The sequence below is a fragment of the Salmo salar genome, chromosome ssa04 (genome assembly GCF_905237065.1).
Source record: "Salmo salar chromosome ssa04, Ssal_v3.1, whole genome shotgun sequence".
Lineage (NCBI taxonomy): Eukaryota > Metazoa > Chordata > Actinopteri > Salmoniformes > Salmonidae > Salmo > Salmo salar.
Genome location: NC_059445.1, coordinates 89,984,228 through 90,007,877, shown reverse-complemented (window position 1 = coordinate 90,007,877; position 23,650 = coordinate 89,984,228). Strand labels below are relative to the sequence as shown.

Here is a 23,650-nt window from a genome sequence, read left to right as displayed (position 1 = left end):
ACGTTTTTGGTTACTACATGATTCCATATGTGTTATTTCATAGTTTTGATGTCTTCACTATTATTTTACAATGTAGAAAATAGTGAAAATAAAGAAATACCCTTGAATGAGTAGGTGTCAACTTTTTACTGGATATATATATATATATATATATATATATATATATATATATATATATATATATATATATATATATATATATATATATATATATATATATATATATATATATATATATCTTTATTTTAGACACATACAATGAGAGGTTATATGTGTAACAGCAGTAAATATAATGGTAATGTGATATTTCCCACCTCTCTCTGTCTACTTCTCTCTCCTCCTCTGTCCTCTCCCTCTCTTCTCTCTCTCTCTCCTCCTCTGTCCTCTCCCTCTCTTCTCTCTCTCTCTCTCCTCTCTGTCTCCTCTCCCTCTCTCCAATCTCTCTCCTCTCCCTCAGGTCATCTCCTCTGTTCAGAGCGTTCTTCATTCCCTTCCTCTCTGAGCATCACACCACATACACACGATACGTCATCCTGAAACCACGACGACCAAAGCAGCCTCGCAAACGCAGCCACGCCTGACCTCTGATCCCTGACCCTCAGCTCTGAAGTCTGTTCCCCCTCTACCTCCCCCACACATCTCCACTCATTCCTCTGTCCAGTGTGTTTTAAAAGATTTCTGACCCTTTAAGAACATAAGTCATGTGGGTGTGAAAGAGACATCATGTCCTGACTATCAAATGAAAGTAATGTTGACGTGTGTAATTAAGGTGTGTGTGTGTGTGTGTGTGTGTGTGTGTGTCAGAGAGTGAGTGTACGAGACTTTAATTGGAGAATAAAAACCTTCTCTAAGTAAAACAGACTGAGTTCAGATACCTTTATTTAGGGAGTACACACACTTTAATCAGTGGCAACCATAGTTCGCATTTCCTTGTTATCAAGTTGTATTGTCCCGTGTACAAGTACAGTGAAATGCCTTTCTTGCAAGCTCTTCCCCAACAATGCAGTAATCAATGACATTAATAACAGTAGTACAATCATTAAACTATAAATAAAATAGAACAACAGTAGTACTATAAATAAAATAGAACAAAAAGTTAACAGAAGATATACAGTATCCTGAACTGTAACAACAGCAAGGGGAGGAGAAGGGGGGAGAAAGGTGGAGGAGGAAAGGGGGGGTCGAAAGGTGGAGGATGGAGGAGGAGAGGGGGAGAAAGGTGGAGGAGGAGGAAAGGGGGGGTCGAAAGGTGGAGGATGGAGGAGGAGAGGGGAGAAAGGTGGAGGACGGGAAGGAGGAGAGGGGAGAAAGGTGGAGGATGGGGAGGAGGAGAAAGGTGGAGGATGGGGAGGAGGAGAGGGGGAGAAAGGTGGAGGATGGGAAGGAGGAGAGGGGAGAAAGGTGGAGGACGGGAAGGAGGAGAGGGGAGAAAGGTGGAGGATGGGGAGGAGGAGGGGAGGAGGAGAGGGGGAGAAAGGTGGAGGAGGAGAGGGGGAGAAAGGTGGAGGAGGTGGAGGAGGAGTGGAGGAGGAGAGGGGGAGAAAGGTGGAGGAGGAGAGGGGGAGAAAGGTGGAGGATGGGGAGGAGAGAGGGGAGAAAGGTGGAGGATGGGAAGGAGGAGAGGGGAGAAAGGTGGAGGATGGGGAGGAGGAGAGGGGGAGAAAGGTGGAGGATGGGGAGGAGGAGAGGGGGAGAAAGGTGGAGGATGAGGGGGAGAAAGGTGGATGATGGGGAGGAGGAGAGGGGGAGAAAGGTGGAGGATGGGGAGGAGGAGAGGGGGAGAAAGGTGGAGGATGGGGAGGAGGAGAGGGGGAGAAAGGTGGAGGATGAGGGGGAGAAAGGTGGAGGATGAGGGGGAGAAAGGTGGAGGATGGGGAGGAGGAGAGGGGGAGAAAGGTAGAGGGGGAGAAAGGTGGAGGATGGGGAGGAGGAGAGGGGGAGAAAGGTGGAGGATGGGGAGGAGGAGAGGGGGAGAAAGGTGGAGGATGGGGAGGGGGAGAAAGGTGGAGGATGGAGAGGGGGAGAAAGGTGGAGGATGGGGAGGAGGAGAGGGGGAGAAAGGTGGATGATGGGGAGGAGGAGAGGGGGAGAAAGGTGGAGGATGGGGAGGGGGAGAAAGGTGGAGGATGGGGAGGAGGAGAGGGGGAGAAGGGTGGAGGATGGGGAGGAGGAGAGGGGGAGAAAGGTGGAGGATGGGGAGGGGGAGAAAGGTGGAGGATGGGGAGGAGGAGAGGGGGAGAAAGGTGGAGGATGGGGAGGAGGAGAGGGGGAGAAAGGTGGAGGATGGGGAGGGGGAGAAAGGTGGAGGATGGAGAGGGGGAGAAAGGTGGAGGATGGGGAGGAGGAGAGGGGGAGAAGGGTGGAGGATGGGGAGGAGGAGAGGGGGAGAAAGGTGGAGGATGGGGAGGGGGAGAAAGGTGGAGGATGGAGAGGGGGAGAAAGGTGGAGGATGGGGAGGAGGAGAGGGGGAGAAAGGTGGTTGATGGGAAGGAGGAGGAAAGGGGGGGCGAAAGGTGGAGGATGGGGAGAAAGGTGGAGGATGGGGGAGGAGGAGAGGGGCGGAAAGGTGGAGGGTGCGAGGGAGAAAGGTGGAGGGTGCGAGGGATGAGGGAGAAAGGTGGAGGATGGGGGGATGAGGGAGAAAGGTGGAGGATGGGGGGATGATCTCGCCATCACGGTTGACAACTCCCTTGTGTCCTCCTCCCAGAGTGCTAAGAGCCTTGGCGTGACCCTGCACAACACCCTGTCGTTCTCCACCAACATCAAGGCGGTGACCCGATCCTGTAGGTTCATGCTCTACAACATTCGCAGAGTACGACCCTGCCTCACACAGGAAGCGGCGCAGGTCCTAATCCAGGCACTTGTCATCTCCCGTCTGGATTACTGCAACTCGTTGTTGGCTGGGCTCCCTGCCTGTGCCATTAAACCCCTACAACTCATCCAGAACGCCGCAGCCCGTCTGGTGTTCAACCTTCCCACGTTCTCTCACGTCACCCCGCTCCTCCGCTCTCTCCACTGGCTTCCAGTCGAAGCTCGCATCCGCTACAAGACCATGGTGCTTGCCTATGGAGCTGTGAGGGGAACGGCACCTCCGTACCTTCAGGCTCTGATCAGGCCCTACACCCAAACAAGGGCACTGCGTTCATCCACCTCTGGCCTGCTCGCCTCCCTACCTCTGAGGAAGCACAGTTCCCGCTCAGCCCAGTCAAAACTGTTCGCTGCTCTGGCACCCCAATGGTGGAACAAGCTCCCTCACGACGCCAGGACAGCGGAGTCAATCACCACCTTCCGGAGACACCTGAAACCCCACCTCTTTAAGGAATACCTGGGATAGGATAAAGTAATCCTTCTAACCCCCCCCCCCCCCCCCCTTAAAATATTTAGATGCACTATTGTAAAGTGGTTGTTCCACTGGATATTATAAGGTGAATGCACCAATTTGTAAGTCGCTCTGGATAAGAGAGTCTGCTAAATGACTTAAATGTAAATGGATGAGGGAGAAAGGTGGGGGATGGGGGGATGGGGGGATGAGGGAGAAAGGTGGAGGGAGGGGAGGGTGGAGTTTTTTTTTCTTCTATTGATCATCCCATTGATCATCCTTGAGATGTTTCTACAACTTGATTGGAGTCCACCTGTGGTAAATTAATTTGACTGGACATAATTTGGAAAGGCTCACACCTGTCTATATCATTGCATCGAAACCCTTCCTAAATGCTGCCAGGTACAAACAGACATTAGAGATATATATATATATATATATATATGATCATCCTGATGGAATATATATACATACATGCATACATACACACACACACACACACACACACACACACACACACACACACAGCGCATTTGGAAAGTATTCAGAACCCTTCCTTTTTCCACATTTTGTTACGTTACAGCCTTATTCTAAAATTAGTAAAATATTTTTTTCCCCTTATCAATCTACACAATATACCCCATAATGACAAAGCGAAAACAGGTTTTTAGAAGTTTTTGCAAATGTATTCAAAATACAAACAGATTATTTAGGAAGCCACTCCTCAGTAAAAGGTAAATGACAGCCTGCTTGGAGTTTACCTAAAGGACTCTCAGACCATGAGAAACAACGTTCTCGGGCCTGATGAAACCCAGATTGAACTCTTTGGCCTGAATGCCAAGTGTCACGTCTGGAGGAAACGTGGTGAAGCATGGAGGTGGCAGCATCATGCTGTGGGGATATTATATGATCTATATCAGTGGCAGGGACTGGGAGACGAGTCAGGGTTGAGGGAAAGATGAACAGAGCAAAGTACAGAGAGATCCTTGATGAAAACCTGCTCCAGAGCGCTCAGGACCTCAGACTGGGGCGAAGGTTCTCCTTCCATCAGGAAAATGACCCTAAGCACACAGCCAAGACAACGCAGGAGTGGCTTCGGGACAAGTCTCTGAATTATCTTCAGTGGCCCAGCCAGAGCCCGGACTAACATCTCTGGAGAGACCTGAAAATAGCTGTGCAGCGACGCTCCCCATCCAACCTGACAGACCTTGAGAGGATCTGCAGAGAAGAATGGGAGAAACTCCCCAAATACAGGTGTGCCAAGCTTGTAGCTTCATACCCAGAAGACTCGAGGCTGTAATCACTGCCAAAAGTGCATGTAAATGTAATATTTCTGTTTTTGCTTTATCATTATGGAGTTTTGTGTGTAGATTGATGAGGATCCACTGCATTTTATCAATGACAATTAGAATGCACTGACACACCATGACAAGATCCTGAGGCACATTGTCGTGACATTCATCCACCGCCATCACTTCATGTTTCATCATGATAATGCACGGCCCCATGTCGCAAAGGATCTGGACACAATTCCTGGAACCTGAACATGTCCCAGTTCTCCCATGGCCTGCACACTCACCATACATGTCACCCATTGAGCATGTTTGGGATGCTCTGGATCAACGAAGAGGAGTGGGACAACATTCCACAGGCCACAGTCAACAGCCTGACCAACTCTATGCGAAGGAGATGTGTTGTGCTGCATGAGGAAAATGGTGGTCACACCAGATACTGACTGGTTTTCTGATCCACGCTCATACCTTTTTTTAAGATATCTGTGACCAACAGATTCATATCAATGTTCCCAGGCATATGAAATCCATAGATTGGGGCCTAATGAATTTATTTAAATTGACTGATTGCCTTACATGAACTCAGCAAAATCATCGTAATTGTTGTGTTTATATTTTTGTTCAGTATATATGAGGTAGATAAATCATAAAAGTAACAGTAAACAGTAGCGGCAGCGCATTTAGTGAGTCAAAAAGGTCGATACAAATAGTCCGGGTAGCTACAGTTGAAGTCGGAAGTTTACATCCACTTAGGTTGGAGTCATTAAAACTAGTTTTTCAACCACTCCACAAATTTCTTGTTAATTAACAAACTATAGTTTTGGCAAGTCGGTTAGGACATCTACTTAAGACATCTATTTCACTTATAATTCACTGTATCACAATTCCAGTGGGTCAGAAGTTTACATTGTTATAGGAATTTGATATCTTGATGATAATAATCAATAATCAATTCGCCTTGACTAATGCCCAAGCTTTGTAAGACAATGGGTTAAAATAATTAGGCAAGGACTCAGCTTTCTGCAAAAGGTTTCTGTAGCTTTATTCAGAGAACGTTCTGAGGTCAGGATAACAAAACAGTCATTATATAGTTCTTGCTTACTTACGCACATGCATTTACACACAATCCGTTGGTGACCTGCAACCCCCATAAACTTCTCACACTGTTTATCACTATCCAGAGCTCAGCCTGTTCCTTTCCTTCAAGGTTAGGAACTCTCTGAGGTTTTACTCCCTTGACCATCTGCTTCTCTATCTCTCTATACTAATTACATTCACACATTTCTTTCCCTCTCCAGTGGTTCCTGGACTTTCTGGAACTAATCAGACTAATCGATCCCTACATTGATCATTACATTGATTATTCATTAAACCTGCTGTATGACTAATAATTCATCATGGTTTATTGATTCATTTACCTTTATTAGATAATTATCTTACCTAAGTTGATTGTGCCATTAAACAGCCTGGAAAATTCCAGAAAATGATGTCATGGCTTTAGAAGCTTCTGATAGGCTAATTGACATAATTTGAGACAATTGGAGGTGTACCTGTGGATGTATTTCAAGGCCTACCTTCAAAACAAATTGTAGACCTCCACATCCTTGGGAGCAATTTCCAAACGCCTGAAGGTACCACGTTCATCTGTACAAACAATAGTACGCAAGTATAAACACCATGGGACCACGCAGCCGTCATACCGCTCAGGAAGGAGACGCGTTCTGTCTCCTAGAGATGAACGTACTTTGGTGCGAAAAGAGCAAATCAATTCCAGAACAACAGCAAAGGACCTTGTGAAGATGCTGGAGGAAACAGGTACAAAAGTATCTATATCCACAGTAAAACGTGCCCTATATCGACATTACCTGAAAGGCCGCTCAGCAAGGAAGAAGCCACTGCTCCAAAACCGCCATAAAAAAGCCAGACTACGGTTTGCAACTACACATGGGGACAAAGACCGTACTTTTTGGAGAAATGTCCTCTGGTCTGATGAAACAAAAATAGAACTGTTTGGCCATAATGATTATAGTTATGTTTGGAGGAAAAAGGGGGAGGCTTGCAAGCCGAAGAACACCATCCCAACCGTGAAGCATGGGGGTGGCAGCATCATGTTGTGGGGGTGCTCTGCTGCAGGAGGGACTGGTGCACTTCACAAAGTAGATGGCATCATGAGGGAGGAAAATTATGTGGATATATTGAAGCAACATCTCAAGACATCAGTCAGGAAGTTAAAGCTTGGTGGCAAATCGGTCTTCCAAATGGACAATGACCCCAAGCATACTTCCAATTGTGGCAAATTGGCTTAAGGACAACAAAGTCAAGGTATTGGAGTGGCCATCACAAAGCCCTGACCTCAATCCCATAGAACATTTGTGGGCAGAACTGAAAAAGTGTGTGCAAGCGAGGAGGCCTATAAACCTGACTCAGTTACACCAGCTCTGTCAGGAAGAATGGGCAAAAATTCACCCAACTTATTGTGGGAAGCTTGTGGAAGGCTACCCGAAATGTTTGACCAAAGTTAAACAATTTAAAGGCAATGCTACCAAATACTAATTGAGTGTATGTAAACTTCTGACCCACTGAGAATGTGATGAAAGAAATAAAAGCTGAAATAAATCATTCTCTCTACTATTATTCTGACATTTCACATTCTTAAAATAAAGTGGTGATCCTAACTGACCTAAGACAGAGAATTTTTACTAGGATTAAATGTCAGGAATTGTGAAACTGAGTTTAAATGTATTTGGCGAAGGTGTATGTAAACTTCCAAAACTGTATATACACTTGTGTTCCCCATGTACTTTTTGTATTGATTTGTTGTTAATAAAATGTTTTTAAAAAAGGCTAAAGTTTGCTGGCTACTTCCAGACACAAATGAAAGAACATCTAACTCTGACCGTTTTACTGGCCTTAGCAGAGCTGGTTAGGATGTTTTCATGTTACCTATAGCGTTGGTGACTGCAACTGTGCTGCTGGCAACAATTTAATGACGTTTTTTTGCCGACATTTTCAACGTGTTGAGCGTTCTTAAATTCCTCAGTTATTCTGTCTCACTCAGACGGGAGTGCTCTGAAATCAGAGTAGATAGCCAGAGTGAATTAACTCTGTTATTTTTCTACTGGTGTATTAATACGTATTATTAATACTGTAATGAAACAGGCAGGGAGCAGGTCTCGAACCCTCGACCGTGTAGACCGATGTCCAGCGAGCTATCGACTGTGCCCCTAAAGCCTGCTCAACCTGTGGAGTCGATATCCGCGCTTATAAACCCAGGGTCGTTACAATACTTATTATTTAAGACTTATTTCCAAGTGAGAAAGGTCTTAGGAAGGTGTGTATATATATATATATATATAGTACTCTTGATTCGTTGTTAATGAAATAAACAATAAAATAACTTTAAAAAACAGTGAATTTCTGAACGCAGCCATGGGGTTTATGCGGCTGTTTGCGCACAGAGCTGCTGGTTGTGTCACATCGTCAAGGAAACGCTTGACAATAAAGGAGGAACAGGAGTTCTGTCCCCAAGTCCACTTCACGCTGTCAGCAGGTTAGAAGGTAGGGAGATATTTAGATATTTACTTCAGGCCATTACCAACTAAATACATCACGTTGTACCGTTTATCCCGGTCAAAAGGGACCTTTCTACATTCCGGGGTGGAATGTAGAATGTAGGTTTACTGTTTGGGAAATATGATCCCGTTTCTACCGGGGACTGCGCCGTGTGTGTGGTCGTGCACTCTTGTTCTCCTTGCCATTGAGATGTGAATTATAGGAAGGTTATTTGATAATAGGATAGATAGATATGATTAGGCTGGACACATTACATTTTTAACAAGGCTTTTTCCTGATAACTAGTTCATTGCATGTCTATCGAAGGCTGGCGGTAAGTGATCAAACGGTAAACCTTTTCTGGTCATGGTTAACTATATTTTATTTCAGAAAAATGTGTAAACCTAAACAAAACACATGTCCCTGTGCTCTTTTTCAAGATGTGGCCGATTTAAACAGCCAGAAGACATTTTTTAATTAAGAAATACACTTTTTGACGATTTGTTGTTTCTAAATGGCTGCTGGGTAATTTGGTATGCGTCGAAATCTTTGTTGATAGGCGTCGAATTGAGCGAATACTGCGCAGGTTCACTGCGTTGCAAAGCAATATGGATGGGTCTTGCTCATTCTCTCACTCTGTCTCCCACCCAGCAGGATGTCGTTCCCATGGACCTTCTCCTCTCCTCCGTTCCACTACATGCTGCGTGCGTCTGGGCAGAGTGAGGTATGGAGCGACGCACAGCCCGAGGACAAGTTCCATCAGTACGGCTGGCGCTGCGGAACCAGTGAGGACGGATATGGTACCGGGACTCTGATCGGTAACTGGGTCGAAAAACAAAAAGACATCACTCAATACCGGAAAGCCAGACCCCTACCATCACAGGTCAGACCCCTACCATCACAGGTTAGACCCCTCACATCTTCACAGGTTAGACCATTTCACAGCTTAGACCCCTCACTTCACAGGTTAGACCATTTCACAGCTTAGACCCCTACCTTCACAGGTTAGACCCCTACCATCACAGGTTAGACCCCTACCTTCACAGGTTAGACCCCTACCATCACAGGTTAGACCCCTACCTTCACAGGTTAGACCCCTACCTTCACAGGTTAGACCCCTACCTTCACAGGTTAGACCCCTACCATCACAGGTCAGACCCCTACCATCACAGGTTAGACCCCTAACTTCACAGGTTAGACCCCTACCATCACAGGTTAGACCCCTACTCTTACAGGTTAGGCCCATACCTTCACAGGTAGATCCCTACTTTCACAGCTTAGACCATTTCACAGGTTAGACCCCTACCTTCACAGGTAGATCCCTACTTTCACAGGTTAGACCATTTCACAGGTTAGATCCCTACCTTCACAGGTTAGCCCATTTCACAGGTTAGACCCCTACCTTCACAGGTTAGACCCCCACCTTCACAGGTTAGACCATTTCACAGGTTAGACCCCTACCTTCACAGCTTAGACGCTTACTCTTACAGGTTAGACCCCTACCTTCACAGGTTAGATCCCCACCTTCACAGGTTAGCCCATTTCACAGGTTAGACCCCTACCATCACAGGTTAGACCCCTACTCTTACAGGTTAGGCCCCTACCTTCACAGGTAGATCCCTACCTTCACAGCTTAGACCCCTGCTCTTACAGGTTAGGCCCCTACTCTTACAGGTTAGGCCCCTACCTTCACAGGTAGACCCCTACCTTCAAATCAAATTTATTTATCTAGCCCTTCTTACATCAGCTGATATCTCAAAGTGCTGTACAGAAACCCAGCCTAAAACCCCAAACAGCAAGCAATGCAGGTGTAGAAGCACGGTGGCTAGGAAAAACTCTCTAGAAAGGCCAGAACCTAGGAAGAAACCTATAGAGGAACCAGGCTATGAGGGGTGGCCAGTCCTCTTCTGGCTGTGCCGGGTGGAGATTATAACAGCACATGGCCTAGATGTTCAAATGTTCATAAATGACCAGCATTGTCAAATAATAATAATCATAGTAGTTGTCGAGGGTGCAACAAGTCAGTAACACAAGAGTAAGTGTCAGTTTGCTTTTTCATAGCCGATCTTTGAGAGTATCTCTACTGCTCCTGCTGTCTCTAGAGAGTTGAAAACAGCAGGTCTGGGACAGGTAGCACGTCCGGTGAATAGGTCAGGGTTCCAGCAGGTCTGGGACAACAGGTCTGGGACAGGTAGCACGTCCGGTGAACAGGTCAGGGTTCCATAGCTGCAGGCAGAACAGTTGGAACTGGAGCAGCAGCACGGCCAGGTGAACTGGGGACAGCAAGGAGTCATCAAGCCAGGTAGTCCTGAGGCATGGTCCTAGGGCTCAGGTCCTCCGAGAGAGAGAAAGAAAGAAAGAGAAAGAGAGAATTAGAGAGAGCATATTTAAATTCACGCAGGACACCGGAAAAGACAAGAGAAATACTCCAGATGTGACAGACTGACCCTAGCCCCCCGACACATAAACTACTGCAGCATAAATACTGGAGGCTGAGACGGGAGGGGTCAGGAGACACTGTGGCCTGTTATGTCAGAGCTGTTTATTACTGTCAGTGTGAAAAGTAGGGAATTATCTATGGAAACTGACAGATCAATAATGTTACATTGCCATTCTGACTAATAAAACTTTCATTGCACTGAAGAAATGTCAGAATATCAATCGTTTGGTTGATGTTTTCAACATTTGATTCAGGTCTAGTGTCATTGAGGCAAAAAAATAATAGCGAATAAACTTTTGGCCAGCTCTGTAACAGCTGTCGTAATGTAAAGACCAAGGCGCAGCGTGTTCATCATTATATTTATTTAATTAGTGAACACGGGGAAAAACCAAGAAAACGACAGTTTTACAGGCTATATGCAGCAGTGCAAAATACAACTACCCACAACTAAACAGGTGAAAACAAGCACTTTACATATGACTCCCAATCAGGAACAACGATGAACAGCTGTTCCTGATCGAGAGCCACACAGACCAACAAAGAAATATACAAACTAGAAACCTAGAACACAAAAACCCAGAACATACACCAAAACCCCGGAACACATAAATACAACGCCCCTCTACATACACATAACCCCCCGAACCACATAAAACAAATACACTCTGCCACGTCCTGACCAAACTACAATAACAAATACTCCCTCTATTGGTCAGGACGTGACAAGCTCTCTCTCTAACGGTACATCAGCTGGTGAAAGCTAGCCAAGTTCAATTACTTATTTTGAAACGGGACAAAACATAGGCTACAATAAATGTCCATACAAACAACAGCTGTTAGATAGCGATATGACGTGGTTATTATTGCTATCTGACAGATATCTAGAGGCTAGAGCTGACTTGGCTGTGGTAGCTACTAGCTAGCGTTGCTTTTTCATTCACCTCAGTCGAGAGGGTATGAAACATTAGCTAACGTTACAAGTCACTTACAATACTAGCTCAGCACTGTGAATAAAAACACTACTTTTGTTTTTTTCTGTTATGTTAAACAGCAGTTACCTTGCCAGCTACATCAGTCAACTAAAGAGTAGCCAGTTTCTGCTCTGCTTGCTTTTACAACTCGGTGAAAGAGTGCAACACATACACACTGAACTATGCTCAACTCTCCCGTGCTGGTCCAGCCAGCCTTCCAGAAGCTTTGCCTTCACACAGCCTGTCAGCCCGCTCTGTGGTGTCCTTGGTCCTAAATCCAGCCAATGGACTTCTCCAAACAGCCTACCCGACCGCTCGGAGGTGTCTGCATAGTCCGAAAGCAGATCCTTTTTTGTATCACATTGCAATGTTAAAACAAGGGGGGGACAAAAATGCAATGTTAGAATGTGGGGGGAATGTTTGTCTATGGAGATTGCATGTCTGTGTGCTCGATTTTATACAGTACCAGTCAAAAGTTTGGACACACCTACTCATTCAAGGGTTTTTATTTATTTCTACTATTTTCTACATTGTAGAATAATAGTGAAGACATCCAACTATGAAATAACACATATGGAATCATGTAGTAACCAAAAAATATTTAACAAATCAAAATTTATTTTATGTTTGAGATTCTTTAAAGTAGCCACCCTTTGCCTTGATGACAGCTTTGCACACTCTTGGTATTCTCTCAACCAGCTTCATGAGGTAGTCACCTGGAATGCATTCCAATTAACAGGTGTGCCTTGTTAAAAGTTAATTTGTGAAATGTATTTTCACTACAGACAGAGGAAGGGAGAGAGAGAGAGAGAGACACAGCTGCATGTTTTTTACGAAAAGATAGATTTGGAGTTAGATAAACTTGGATTTTTTTGGCAGGGACATATACAGGATGCTACCCTCCACAGCATAACCTTCACTCCAGATCAAAACTCCAAACCTACAACCTAATTTTAGACAAAATTACGTGGAAGGATTACTACTACAAAGGATTCCTTTTGTCCAAGCTATACAGAGGTATAGGTATATAGGTGCTCTGGCATGTAAACAGCAGAGACCTGAGGACACCATCCAACCTGGAATTGAGAACAGCCAGATACACGGAGGTGTGAAGGGAGCGGTCTCGAAGCCTTTGAGCCCAACAAATTTCAGGAGTCTCACAGGCTACCCCACCCAAATTCAGAGGCCTTGAAGCCCTCTCCCACTGTTCATAGACCGTCCACTGGCATTTTCTACAAGAAATCTGCCTCCAGAAGTAGTTTTCCCAGGTGGGTGTGATGCCTACGTCCGTTGCCTGCTGCACTGCTGCTTGGATTCCACCTGGTGATCTGTTCACTGTCTGCCCTGGCTTGTCTCCCCCTCTCTGTTCACCGTCTGCCCTGGCCTGTCTCCCCCCTCTCTGTTCACCATCTGCCCTGGTCTGTCTCCCCCTCTCTGTTCACCGTCTGCCCTGGCTTGTCTCCCCCTCTCTGTTCACCGTCTGCCCTGGCCTGTCTCCCCCTCTCTGTTCACCGTCTGCCCTGGCTTGTCTCCCCTCTCTCTGTTCACCGTCTGCCCTGGTCTGTCTCCCCCTCTCTGTTCACCGTCTGCCCTGGTCTGTCTCCCCCTCTCTGTTCACCGTCTGCCCTGGCTTGTCTCCCCCTCTCTGTTCACCGTCTGCCCTGGCTTGTCTCCCCCTCTCTGTTCACCGTCTGCCCTGGCCTGTCTCCCCCTCTCTGTTCACCGTCTGCCCTGGCCTGTCTCCCCCTCTCTGTTCACCGTCTGTCCTGGCATGTCTCCCCGTCTCTGTTCACCGTCTGCCCTGGCCTGTCTCCCCCTCTCTGTTCACCGTCTGCCCTGGCTTGTCTCCCCCTCTCTGTTCACCGTCTGCCCTGGTCTGTCTCCCCCTCTCTGTTCACCATCTGCCCTGGTCTGTCTCCCCCTCTCTGTTCACCGTCTGCCCTGGCCTGTCTCCCCCTCTCTGTTCACCGTCTGCCCTGGCTTGTCTCCCCCTCTCTGTTCACCGTCTGCCCTGGTCTGTCTCCCCCTCTCTGTTCACCGTCTGTCCTGGCCTGTCTCCCCCTCTCTGTTCACCGTCTGTCCTGGCCTGTCTCCCCCTCCTATTCACCGTCTGTCCTGGCCTGTCTCCCCCTGTCTGGTACAGGTCCCCCACCACACTCCCCCTCTCTGTTCACCGTCTGCCCTGGCCTGTCTCCCCCTCTCTGTTCACCGTCTGCCCTGGCCTGTCTCCCCTGTCTGGTACAGGTCCCCCACCACACTCCGCTTTCGCTCACCTCCAGCACACAGACACTGTTGGGGCGAGTGACTCTGAACTTACAATGGCTAGCCCCAAGTCGTTATTTTTTATCTTGTGCTTTATACCATTTGCCTCAGGACTCCTGAATGCTTTGTTGACTATGAACGTTCTCGTTTACCTTACCATGGGACAGACTGTTTGTTCCCACACTCGGGACTCTGACTCTCTATTGGTTACACAGACTTTTGGCCTCCCATCCTATTCTAACTACCTCTCGTCTTCATGTTACCTGATGACATTGCTGTACAAATTGATCTTGTTGCCATCTGATGCACATTCAGATGCCATAAATCAGCACTGCAGAGCTCTCCCTGTCCTCTGCCATGCCCTGATTGTATTACTGTTGATGATATCTGGAAATGTGTATGTACACCCTGGCCCATCTACTGTTGCTAGCACCAATTCTGACTTGTGCTCTGATATCTGCATCACTGATTTCTGCTCTCATAAATGCCTGGGTTTTCTGCTCGTTAACACTAGAAGCTTATTACCTAAAATGGATCAATTGAAAGTGTGGGTTCACAGCTCCAATCCAGATGTGTTGGTCATTACTAAGATGTGGTTAAGGAAGAGTGTTTTGAATACTGATGTTACCTTTCTGGTTATAACCTTTTTCAGCAAGACAGATCTTCCAAAGGTGGTGGAGCGGCAATCTTTACCAAGGATCACCTTCAGTGCTCGGTTGTCTCCACCAAGTCTGTCCCCAAACAATTTGATTTGCTGGTTTTAAACATTAAACTTTCAAATAGTTCTTTGTTGACTGTTGCTGGGTGTTATTGTCCTCCATCAGCCCCAGCCTGTACCCTACCTGCCCTAAGCTCTCTCTCTCCCAGAAAAGGCTACTCTCCTCGATGTTATCCTCACCAATAATCCTGATAGGTATCAGTCTTGTGTTTTCTGTAATGACCTTAGTGATCACTGTTTAACAGCATGTGTTCGTAGTGGCTGCTTAGTGAAACAACCTGTCCTGATTTGTCATAGACGCCTGCTAAAAAACTTGAATGAGCAAGGCTTCCTACATGAACTAGCCTCTGAAAAATGGTATAGAATCAGCTTGATCCCCTCTGTTAAATGGTATAGAATCAGCTTGATCCCCTCTGTTAAATGGTATAGAATCACCTTGATCCCCTCTGTTAAATGGTATAGAATCAGCTTGATCCCCTCTGTTAAAAGGTATAGAATCAGCTTGATCCCCTCTGTTAAATGGTATAGAATCAGCTTGATCCCCTCTGTTAAATGGTATAGAATCAGCTTGATCCCCTCTGTTAAATGGTATAGAATCAGCTTGATCCCCTCTGTTAAATGGTATAGAATCAGCTTGATCCCCTCTGTTAAATGGTATAGAATCAGCTTGGTCCCCTCTGTTAAATGGTATAGAATCAGCTTGATCCCCTCTGTAAAATGGTATAGAATCAGCTTGATCCCCTCTGTTAAATGGTATAGAATCAGCTTGATCCCCTCTGTTAAATGGTATAGAATCAGCTTGATCCCCTCTGTTAAATGGTATAGAATCAGCTTGATCCCCTCTGTTAAATGGTATAGAATCAGCTTGATCCCCTCTGTTAAATGGTATAGAATCAGCTTGATCCCCTCTGTTAAATGGTATAGAATCAGCTTGATCCCCTCTGTTAAATGGTATAGAATCAGCTTGGTCCCCTCTGTTAAATGGTATAGAATCAGCTTGATCCCCTCTGTTAAATGGTATAGAATCAGCTTGGTCCCCTCTGTTAAAAGGTATAGAATCAGCTTGATCCCCTCTGTTAAATGGTATAGAATCAGCTTGATCCCCTCTGTTAAATGGTATAGAATCAGCTTGATCCCCTCTGTTAAATGGTATAGAATCAGCTTGGTCCCCTCTGTTAAATGGTATAGAATCAGCTTGATCCCCTCTGTAAAATGGTATAGAATCAGCTTGATCCCCTCTGTTAAATGGTATAGAATCAGCTTGATCCCCTCTGTTAAATGGTATAGAATCAGCTTGATCCCCTCTGTTAAATGGTATAGAATCAGCTTGATCCCCTCTGTTAAATGGTATAGAATCAGCTTGATCCCCTCTGTTAAATGGTATAGAATCAGCTTGATCCCCTCTGTTAAATGGTATAGAATCAGCTTGATCCCCTCTGTTAAATGGTATAGAATCAGCTTGATCCCCTCTGTTAAATGGTATAGAATCAGCTTGATCCCCTCTGTTAAATGGTATAGAATCAGCTTGATCCCCTCTGTTAAATGGTATAGAATCAGCTTGATCCCCTCTGTAAAATGGTATAGAATCAGCTTGATCCCCTCTGTAAAATGGTATAGAATCAGCTTGATCCCCTCTGTTAAATGGTATAGAATCAGCTTGGTCCCCTCTGTTAAATGGTATAGAATCAGCTTGATCCCCTCTGTTAAATGGTATAGAATCAGCTTGATCCCCTCTGTTAAATGGTATAGAATCAGCTTGATCCCCTCTGTTAAATGGTATAGAATCAGCTTGATCCCCTCTGTTAAATGGTATAGAATCAGCTTGATCCCCTCTGTTAAATGGTATAGAATCAGCTTGATCCCCTCTGTTAAATGGTATAGAATCAGCTTGATCCCCTCTGTTAAATGGTATAGAATCAGCTTGATCCCCTCTGTTAAATGGTATAGAATCAGCTTGATGCCCCTCTGTTAAATGGTATAGAATCAGCTTGATCCCCTCTGTTAAATGGTATAGAATCAGCTTGATCCCCTCTGTTAAATGGTATAGAATCAGCTTGATCCCCTCTGTTAAATGGTATAGAATCAGCTTGATCCCCTCTGTTAAATGGTATAGAATCAGCTTGATCCCCTCTGTTAAATGGTATAGAATCAGCTTGATCCCCTCTGTTAAATGGTATAGAATCAGCTTGATCCCCTCTGTTAAATGGTATAGAATCAGCTTGATCCCCTCTGTTAAATGGTATAGAATCAGCTTGGTTGTCGAAGACGCTTGGACCTTCTTGTTTGATATTTCCAGTGGTATTGTTAACAAACACGCCCCCATGAAGAAAATGAGAATTAAAAACAGGTTCAGCCCCTGGTTCGACCGTGATCTGGCAGAGTTACTCCACCTCACGAACTGCATTTGGCGAAAGGCTGGGCACACGCATACTCAGGCTGACTGGCTCTCGTTCAGGCAAATGAGAAATGAGTGGACTCAGGCTATCCGGAAGGCCAAAGTTAGTTACTTTATTAAGGAGCAGTTCTCTCTCTGTGGGTCTAACCCCAAGAAGTTCTGGAAAACGGTTAAAGACCTGGAGAATAAACCCTCCTGCTCACAGCTGCCCATGTCCCTTAATGTTGATGATGTGGTTGTTACTGACAAGAAGCACATGGCTGAGCTCTTTAATCACCACTTCATTAAGTCAGGATTCCTATTTGACTCAGCCACGCCTCCTTGCCGTCCAACATTTCCTCATCTCCCTTCTAATGTGACTAGGCCGTTGCTCCTCCCTTTTTCCCCCCTGCCCCGCTACAAAGTTTCTCCCTGCAGGCGGTCACTGAAGGGGTGTCCACATACTTTTGGCCATATAGTGTTTATTTCTTCCACCTCCCTAATATCTGTCCATTCCTCTCCTCTTTTACAGTTCTCTCACTACTTTGACTCCACCTACTCCTCCTCCTTTAACCGTGAAGAGAAGAGACCCATCTACAGCTGTGAATAATACTACTGCATATTACTGAGTATTACAGAATTTTACTGAATATTACTGAGTACTACTTGGTACTACTAAGTACTACTGAATAATACTGAATAATACTGTGTACTACTGAATAATACTGAGTACTACTGAGTACTACTGAGTACTACTGAATAATACTGAGTACTACTGAATAATACTGAGTATCACTGAATATTGCTGATGCTAATAGTATTTAGTCATAATATTGCTGATGCTAATAGTATTTTGTCTTAATGTTACTGAAAATGTGTGTGTGTGTTCCAGTGAGGAAGGAGTCCAAGAGTTTCCCGGGCCACCAGCTAGAGTTGGACCCCCCCCCCCAACAACTCCTGCTACCGGAGGGACTACACCAACACCAGCTACACACCCCACCCCACCCCGTCTGGGACTGTGAAGCTGCAGGATGCCAGGGTACAGCAGGACAACACAGCAGGCAGAGCAGCATCCTTCTGACCCCTCAATAAATACTGATAAGAGTGGTTCACGTAGTAGTGTTTCAGTGAATGGGGACAACAATGTGTGTGTATTTACTGTATTTGCACCCTTTGGAGCACCCCACACACACTCTCTCCCTCCCTCCGTCTCTCTCTACTCCTCCCCTTACCCTGTCTCTCTCTCCAACTCCCCCTGTTCCCTCTCTTACCCCATCTCCCCTCGTCCCCTCACTCACTCCCACTCTACCCCCCCACACACACTCTCTCCCTCCCTCCCACGTCTCTCTCCTCCTCCCCTTACCCTGTCTCTCTCTCTCTCCACCGCCCCCTCCCACGTCTCTCTCCACCTCTCCCCCCTCCCACGTCTCTCTCTCCACCTCCCCCTCATCTGTCTCTCTCTCTCCCCCTGCCCTGTCTCTCTCTCTCCCCCTCCCCTGTCTCTCTCTCCACCTCCCCCTCATCTGTCTCTCTCTCCACCTCCCCCTCCCCTGTCTCTCTCTCTCTCTCTCCACCTCCCCTGCCCTGTCTCTCTCTCCACCTCCCCCTGCCCTGTCTCTCTCTCTCTCCACCTCCCCCTCCCATGTCTCTCTCTCTCTCCACCTCCCCCTCCCCTGTCTCTCTCTCCACCTCCCCCTCATCTGTCTCTCTCTCCACCTCCCCCTCCCCTGTCTCTCTCTCCACCTCCCCCTGTCTCTCTCTCTCTCCCCCTCCCCCTCTCTTGTTTCTCTCCACCTCCCCCTCCCCTGTCTCTCTCTCTCTCCACCTCCCCTGCCCTGTCTCTCTCTCCCCCTCCCCTGTCTCTCTCTCTCTCCCCCTCCCCTCCCTTGTCTCTCTCCACCTCCCCCTCCCCTGTCTCTCTCTCTCTCCACCTCCCCCTGCCCTGTCTCTCTCTCTCTCCACCTCCCCCTCCCACGTCTCTCTCCACCTCCCCCTCCCCTGTCTCTCTCCACCTCCCCCTCCCCTGTCTCTCTCCACCTCCCCCTCCCACGTCTCTCTCTCCACCTCTCCCCCCTCAAATAGTATTGTAGTTTTGTTTGTTTGTTTGTAAATTCTTTCAAAGTGTCAAGTAATTATCTTTTTGTTTTCTCATGATTGGGTTGGGTCTAATTATGTTGCTGTGTTGGGGCTCTGTAGGATCTGTTTGTGTTTGTGAACAGAGCCCCAGGACCAGCTTGTTTAGGGAACTCTTCTCCGGGTTCATCTCTCTGTAGATGATGGCTTTGTTATGGAAGGTTTGAGAATTGCTTCCTTTTAGGTGGTTGTAGAATTTAACGGCTCTTTTTGATCATTAGTGGGTATCGGCCTAATTCTGCTCTGCAAGCATTATTTGGTGTTTTACGTTGGACACAGAGAATATTTTTGCAGAATTCTGCATGCAGAGTCTCAATTTGGTGTTTGTCCCATTTTGTGAATTCTTGGTTGGTGAACGGAACCCAGACCTCACAACCATGAAGGGCAAAAACTGATTCAAGTATTTTAAGCCAGATCCTAATTGGTATGTCAAATTTGATGTTTCTTTTGATGGCATAGAAGGCCCTTCTTAGCTTGGCTCTCAGTCGTTGGTAACGTTTTGTACTGTTAACTAGAGTTGCTACTGCATATGGAACATACAAATCTACTATCTGACCCATAGTAATGGAGGTGCTGTTATGCAGAACCATTTTCAGTTGCTTGTACTAATAGGCATGGTGGCATTTCTCTTGCCACTAAGTCTAAAGATTTCCTCCAGTGCCTGATTGGCCTGTCTTTTCCTCCATGGTTCTGTGTAACTACCGCGCTACAGTGCCATTCCTGTTCATGCATAAACATTTTAAAGGGTAATTCTACCCCAATGCAGGAGCTTAACACAATTGCTTGTTTAACTCCCTCTGACTCTGGATTCCTGCTTTATTAAGGCACTTGTTTCCCAGTGTCCCCGTTGCTCACGATAATGACAGAACGTATATCGGTCATAAGACATTTTTCGAACATTCTCCTATCCACAGATATATATCTCTATATCTTTATAAATATATTTATTATCAGTTGTATAATTAAGTGGACCACAATAACCAGAGAAAATCAAAGTTGTCTTAGACCTCAATAAACCAGAGACAAAAGTTGCCTTAGGGTGTTTTCACATATAATCCTCTTTAAGAACCGATCTCAGTCCTCTTTAAAGGGAACTCTGAGTTAAAACAAACAAGAAAAATAACTGTTCTCTTTGTATTTACACTGCCCTTTCCTTTGAATGAGGATTTATCTCTTTTTGCCAGTTCACTTCACCTATTTTGTGGTCCAAGTCCTCTTTTGCATTCACATTGCTATGTTTAGAAAGGAATCAAGATCTTTTTCCAACATTCACTCAATGAACTCTGGGATTTTACAAAGTGCAGGACAAGTCATTCCATCAGAATGTGTTATCGGACAGCTAGTTATACCTACTTACATTGTGGAAGCTAATAGATTGCTGTCACATCCTGACCAGCAGATGGAGCTGTTGTAGTAGTTTTGGGGTCAGGACGTGGCAGTCTTGTGTGTGTGAATGTTCTGTGTTGGTCTTGTGACTCCTGATCAGGAACAGCTGGGGATCGTTGTTCCTGATTGGGAGTCATATATGTAGGAGTATGTTTGTCACTTGGTTTTGTGGGTAGTTGTTCTTGCACTGTGTTTTTGTATGACTGTGAGACTGGTCCTGTCGTGAGTATCATTTAGTGTATTGTTTTTCCAGTGGATGCCTTACGCCTCTTTTTTGAATTAAAAGAAAATGAGTATCTACAACACCACGACATAATCTGTGACAATTGCATTTTGTTATAATATGAAACATAATAATTGTAATCAGAAGATACTAATGACCTGTACATATTATTATTATTAACAGAATAATAACAACAGATTAAATAATGGTGTAATTGAAAATTGTACAGCCAATGGTGTGTTCACGTTGCCCTAAAAAGGGAACCGGACAGACGAATTAAATCGAACGGCACTAAATTCACAATAACTAGATGAAAAGGACCAACTGTGAAAACACCCCTAGACCCCAATAAACCAAAATACATCCCTTCACGTTCGTCAACGTTCATTCATATTCAAACCAAAATCCAGATTGGGTCTATTCCAGAAACCGGTTATAGTATCATTATTCTTAACTCATACTGCCAGGTATTTTGAGAAAGGACATCCAATTTACCTTCAATTTGCAGATCTCTTACAAAGGGATTTAGATAAAAGGTCCCTTACCTCTTAGTTTGGGCCAGGAGAAGTTGTCTGGTTCCCAGCAGGCAATATGGGTTCGGGTCCTGCTGCAGTGGTCAAGCAGGCTTCAACCTGTCTGTTAAGCGGAAACAATAAATAGTGGTCCTAGCTGTTAAAAGCTAACCGTGTCACGAAATCCATGCAAAAACAAGTTCAGTCTTCATCACTAACGAAGATTGTTTTTTTTTTTTAAATCAAAAACAACAAACCAAGTGTTTCCAGCAGACCGTGTTCAGCTCCACACAGTTATGAACTTTACGGCACAAGTCTCAAAGAAATCTAAGAAACTGGACATTATTGTGGCTGCGGCAGAAACGTTTTTGGGACTTATGGATTTTACATCTAAAGACCTGCAAGCGGTACTGGTGCCGGAAGACCCACCCTCCCAGGTTTCCCTTGAGCCTTTGTAGGGATCAGATCTTATTTTATTTTTTTTTTTTACTAAGGTTGTCTGATTTAGTTAATTTTTTGGTAGTTTGGTAAGGGTTTTGGTATTTTATTCCATATTTAGAAATCCTGTTTCCATCCCGCACAGTAGGTGGCAGAATTAACATTAAATTGTGTGATCGCCAATGTACCATAGAAGAAGAAGAAGAGCCGTTTTGCGACTTTTTTACGACAGTGGAGTCCTCAACGTTGCCAGCTCAATTACGGTTCTCTTTTCAGAATCTTCTGGCCAATACCATTGTAAACATGCACGGAAGGACAGCCGTAAAGCGTTGTGATTAAGGAGGTCATTGGAAAGTGAGCTGCTTGCTAGCTACCTGGGCCGGTTCGGGGGGGACAGAAAGACACTTTATTGCTACCATTGGTATCAGACATTCTGTTACCTGAGTAGCTCCAACTGAATCTAAAAGCTGTTTAGCGACTAAACTTATAAAGGCGAAATGCTCCGTCTGGTCCTGCGGCTGAGGCCGTCTGCAGGGTTGTCTCGGTCCCGCTGCGCCCAACCTGGGCCTGCCTTGAGCTCTCGTCCCGTTCTGGGACCCTGTCATCTGAGGCGCTACCACGGCTCTGTCCAGTCCAGGGCTGTTTGCAATGGAGGTCGTTTCAACACCGTGGTCTTCACCTGCAGAGCCCTGCTGCAACCCCCCCAGCCCATCATGGGAGCCCAGACACAACGCTTCTACAGCCTACCACCGCACCAGAAGGTATGATGACTTAGCTAGCTAACTGCTGTTCTTGTGTGGACTCTAAGAGGTCAGTTTCAGACAGTATCGTTAGCTTTGCTAGTTAACTAGCTAATGGGCTTTTCTTTATTTTAGCCAACAACATATATCAGTGGAGTAGCAGTCATTGACAGTGACAAGGGATAACCATCTTAATCAGTTAGCCACCCAGCGTCGTTAACTAACCAGATAGCTAGCGGTGTCCCTGGTAACCAGCTAGCTAACGGTGTCCCTGGTAACCAGCTAGCTAGCGGTGTCCCTGGTAACCTGCTAGCTAGCGGTGTCCCTGGTAACCTGCTAGCTAGCGGTGTCCCTGGTAACCAGCTAGCTAGCGGTGTCCCTGGTAACCAGCTAGCTAGCGGTGTCCCTGGTAACCAGATAGCTAGCGGTGTCCCTGGTAACCAGATAGCTAGCGCTGTCCCTGGTAACCAGATAGCTAGCGGTAGGAGCAGGAGCTCCCCAGAGCTGAGTACCGGAATGGCTGAAGAATTGTAATATTTACCTGGAGCTAACCCTGCAGACAGCACTACTGGGGGATCTGATAACCCTGCAGATAGCACTACTGGGGGATCTGATAACCCTGCAGATAGCACTACTGGGTGATCTGATAACCCTGCAGATAGCACTACTGGGGGATCTGATAACCCTGCAGACTGGGGGATCTGATAACCCTGCAGACAGCACTACTGGGGGATCTGATAACCCTGCAGACTGGGGGATCTGATAACCCTGCAGACTGTCTATAACCCTGCAGACTGGGGGATCTGATAACCCTGCAGACAGCACTACTGGGGGATCTGATAACCCTGCAGACAGCACTACTGGGGGATCTGATAACCCTGCAGACTGGGTGATCTGATAACCCTGCAGATAGCACTACTGGGTGATCTGATAACCCTGCAGACTGGGTGATCTGATAACCCTGCAGATCCTACTGGGTGATCTGATAACCCTGCAGATAGCACTACTGGGTGATCTGATAACCCTGCAGACAGCACTACTGGGGGATCTGATAACCCTGCAGACTGGGTGATCTGATAACCCTGCAGATAGCACTACTGGGGGATCTGATAACCCTGCAGACTGGGTGATCTGATAACCCTGCAGATAGCACTACTGGGGGATCTGATAACCCTGCAGATAGCACTACTGGGGGATCTGATAACCCTGCAGACTGGGGGATCTGATAACCCTGCAGACTGGGGGATCTGATAACCCTGCAGATAGCACTACTGGGGGATCTGATAACCC

At 46.1% G+C, this 23,650-nt stretch overlaps 3 protein-coding genes across 10 annotated transcripts in view; all 3 read left to right on the top strand.

The window, feature by feature from the left end:
- The window catches only part of alg9 (ALG9 alpha-1,2-mannosyltransferase), a 70,939-nt gene extending 70,082 nt beyond the window's left edge, over positions 1–857 (top strand). For all 3 annotated transcript variants that reach the window (XM_045717514.1, XM_045717513.1, XM_045717512.1), the window contains one exon: positions 458–857. Coding sequence is in view for 2 of the 3 variants with exons in the window: in XM_045717512.1 (XP_045573468.1) it covers positions 458–581 (124 nt within the window). In the remaining variant the exon portion in view is untranslated. The remainder of the gene's footprint in view (positions 1–457) is intronic.
- Positions 858–8,063: 7,206 nt separating this feature from the next.
- Positions 8,064–18,037, top strand: cfap68 (cilia and flagella associated protein 68). 6 transcript variants are annotated; one of them, XM_045717510.1, is made up of 4 exons: positions 8,064–8,169; positions 8,815–9,046; positions 17,461–17,530; positions 17,821–18,037. In XM_045717510.1, the coding sequence occupies exons 2-4, from the start codon at positions 8,819–8,821 to the stop codon at positions 18,018–18,020; spliced, it is 498 nt and encodes a 165-aa protein (XP_045573466.1). In that variant the 5' UTR covers positions 8,064–8,169; positions 8,815–8,818; the 3' UTR covers positions 18,021–18,037. The 6 variants fall into 6 exon arrangements, with proteins under 6 accessions (XP_045573466.1, XP_014053904.2, XP_014053905.2 ...); XM_014198429.2 differs by having other exon boundaries at positions 8,815–9,067; XM_014198430.2 differs by having other exon boundaries at positions 8,076–8,169; positions 8,818–9,067.
- A 3,868-nt stretch (positions 18,038–21,905) lies between these two features.
- LOC106604067 (dihydrolipoamide S-acetyltransferase (E2 component of pyruvate dehydrogenase complex)) overlaps positions 21,906–23,650 on the top strand; it is a 30,246-nt gene continuing 28,501 nt past the window's right edge. Inside the window, exon 1 of the mRNA XM_045717508.1 lies at positions 21,906–22,381. Within this exon, the coding sequence (XP_045573464.1) occupies positions 22,118–22,381 (264 nt within the window). The 5' untranslated portion in view covers positions 21,906–22,117. The remainder of the gene's footprint in view (positions 22,382–23,650) is intronic.

Coding starts and splice junctions, on each gene's coding strand:
- cfap68 (XM_014198427.2), top strand. CDS start 8,478: ATGTCTATCGAAGGCTGGCG. Junction 8,498..8,817: donor ATGTCTATCGAAGGCTGGCG/GTAAGTGATCAA, acceptor CCCACCCAGCAG/GATGTCGTTCCCATGGACCT. Junction 9,068..17,460: donor TCAGACCCCTACCATCACAG/GTTAGACCCCTC, acceptor CCTCTTTTACAG/TTCTCTCACTACTTTGACTC.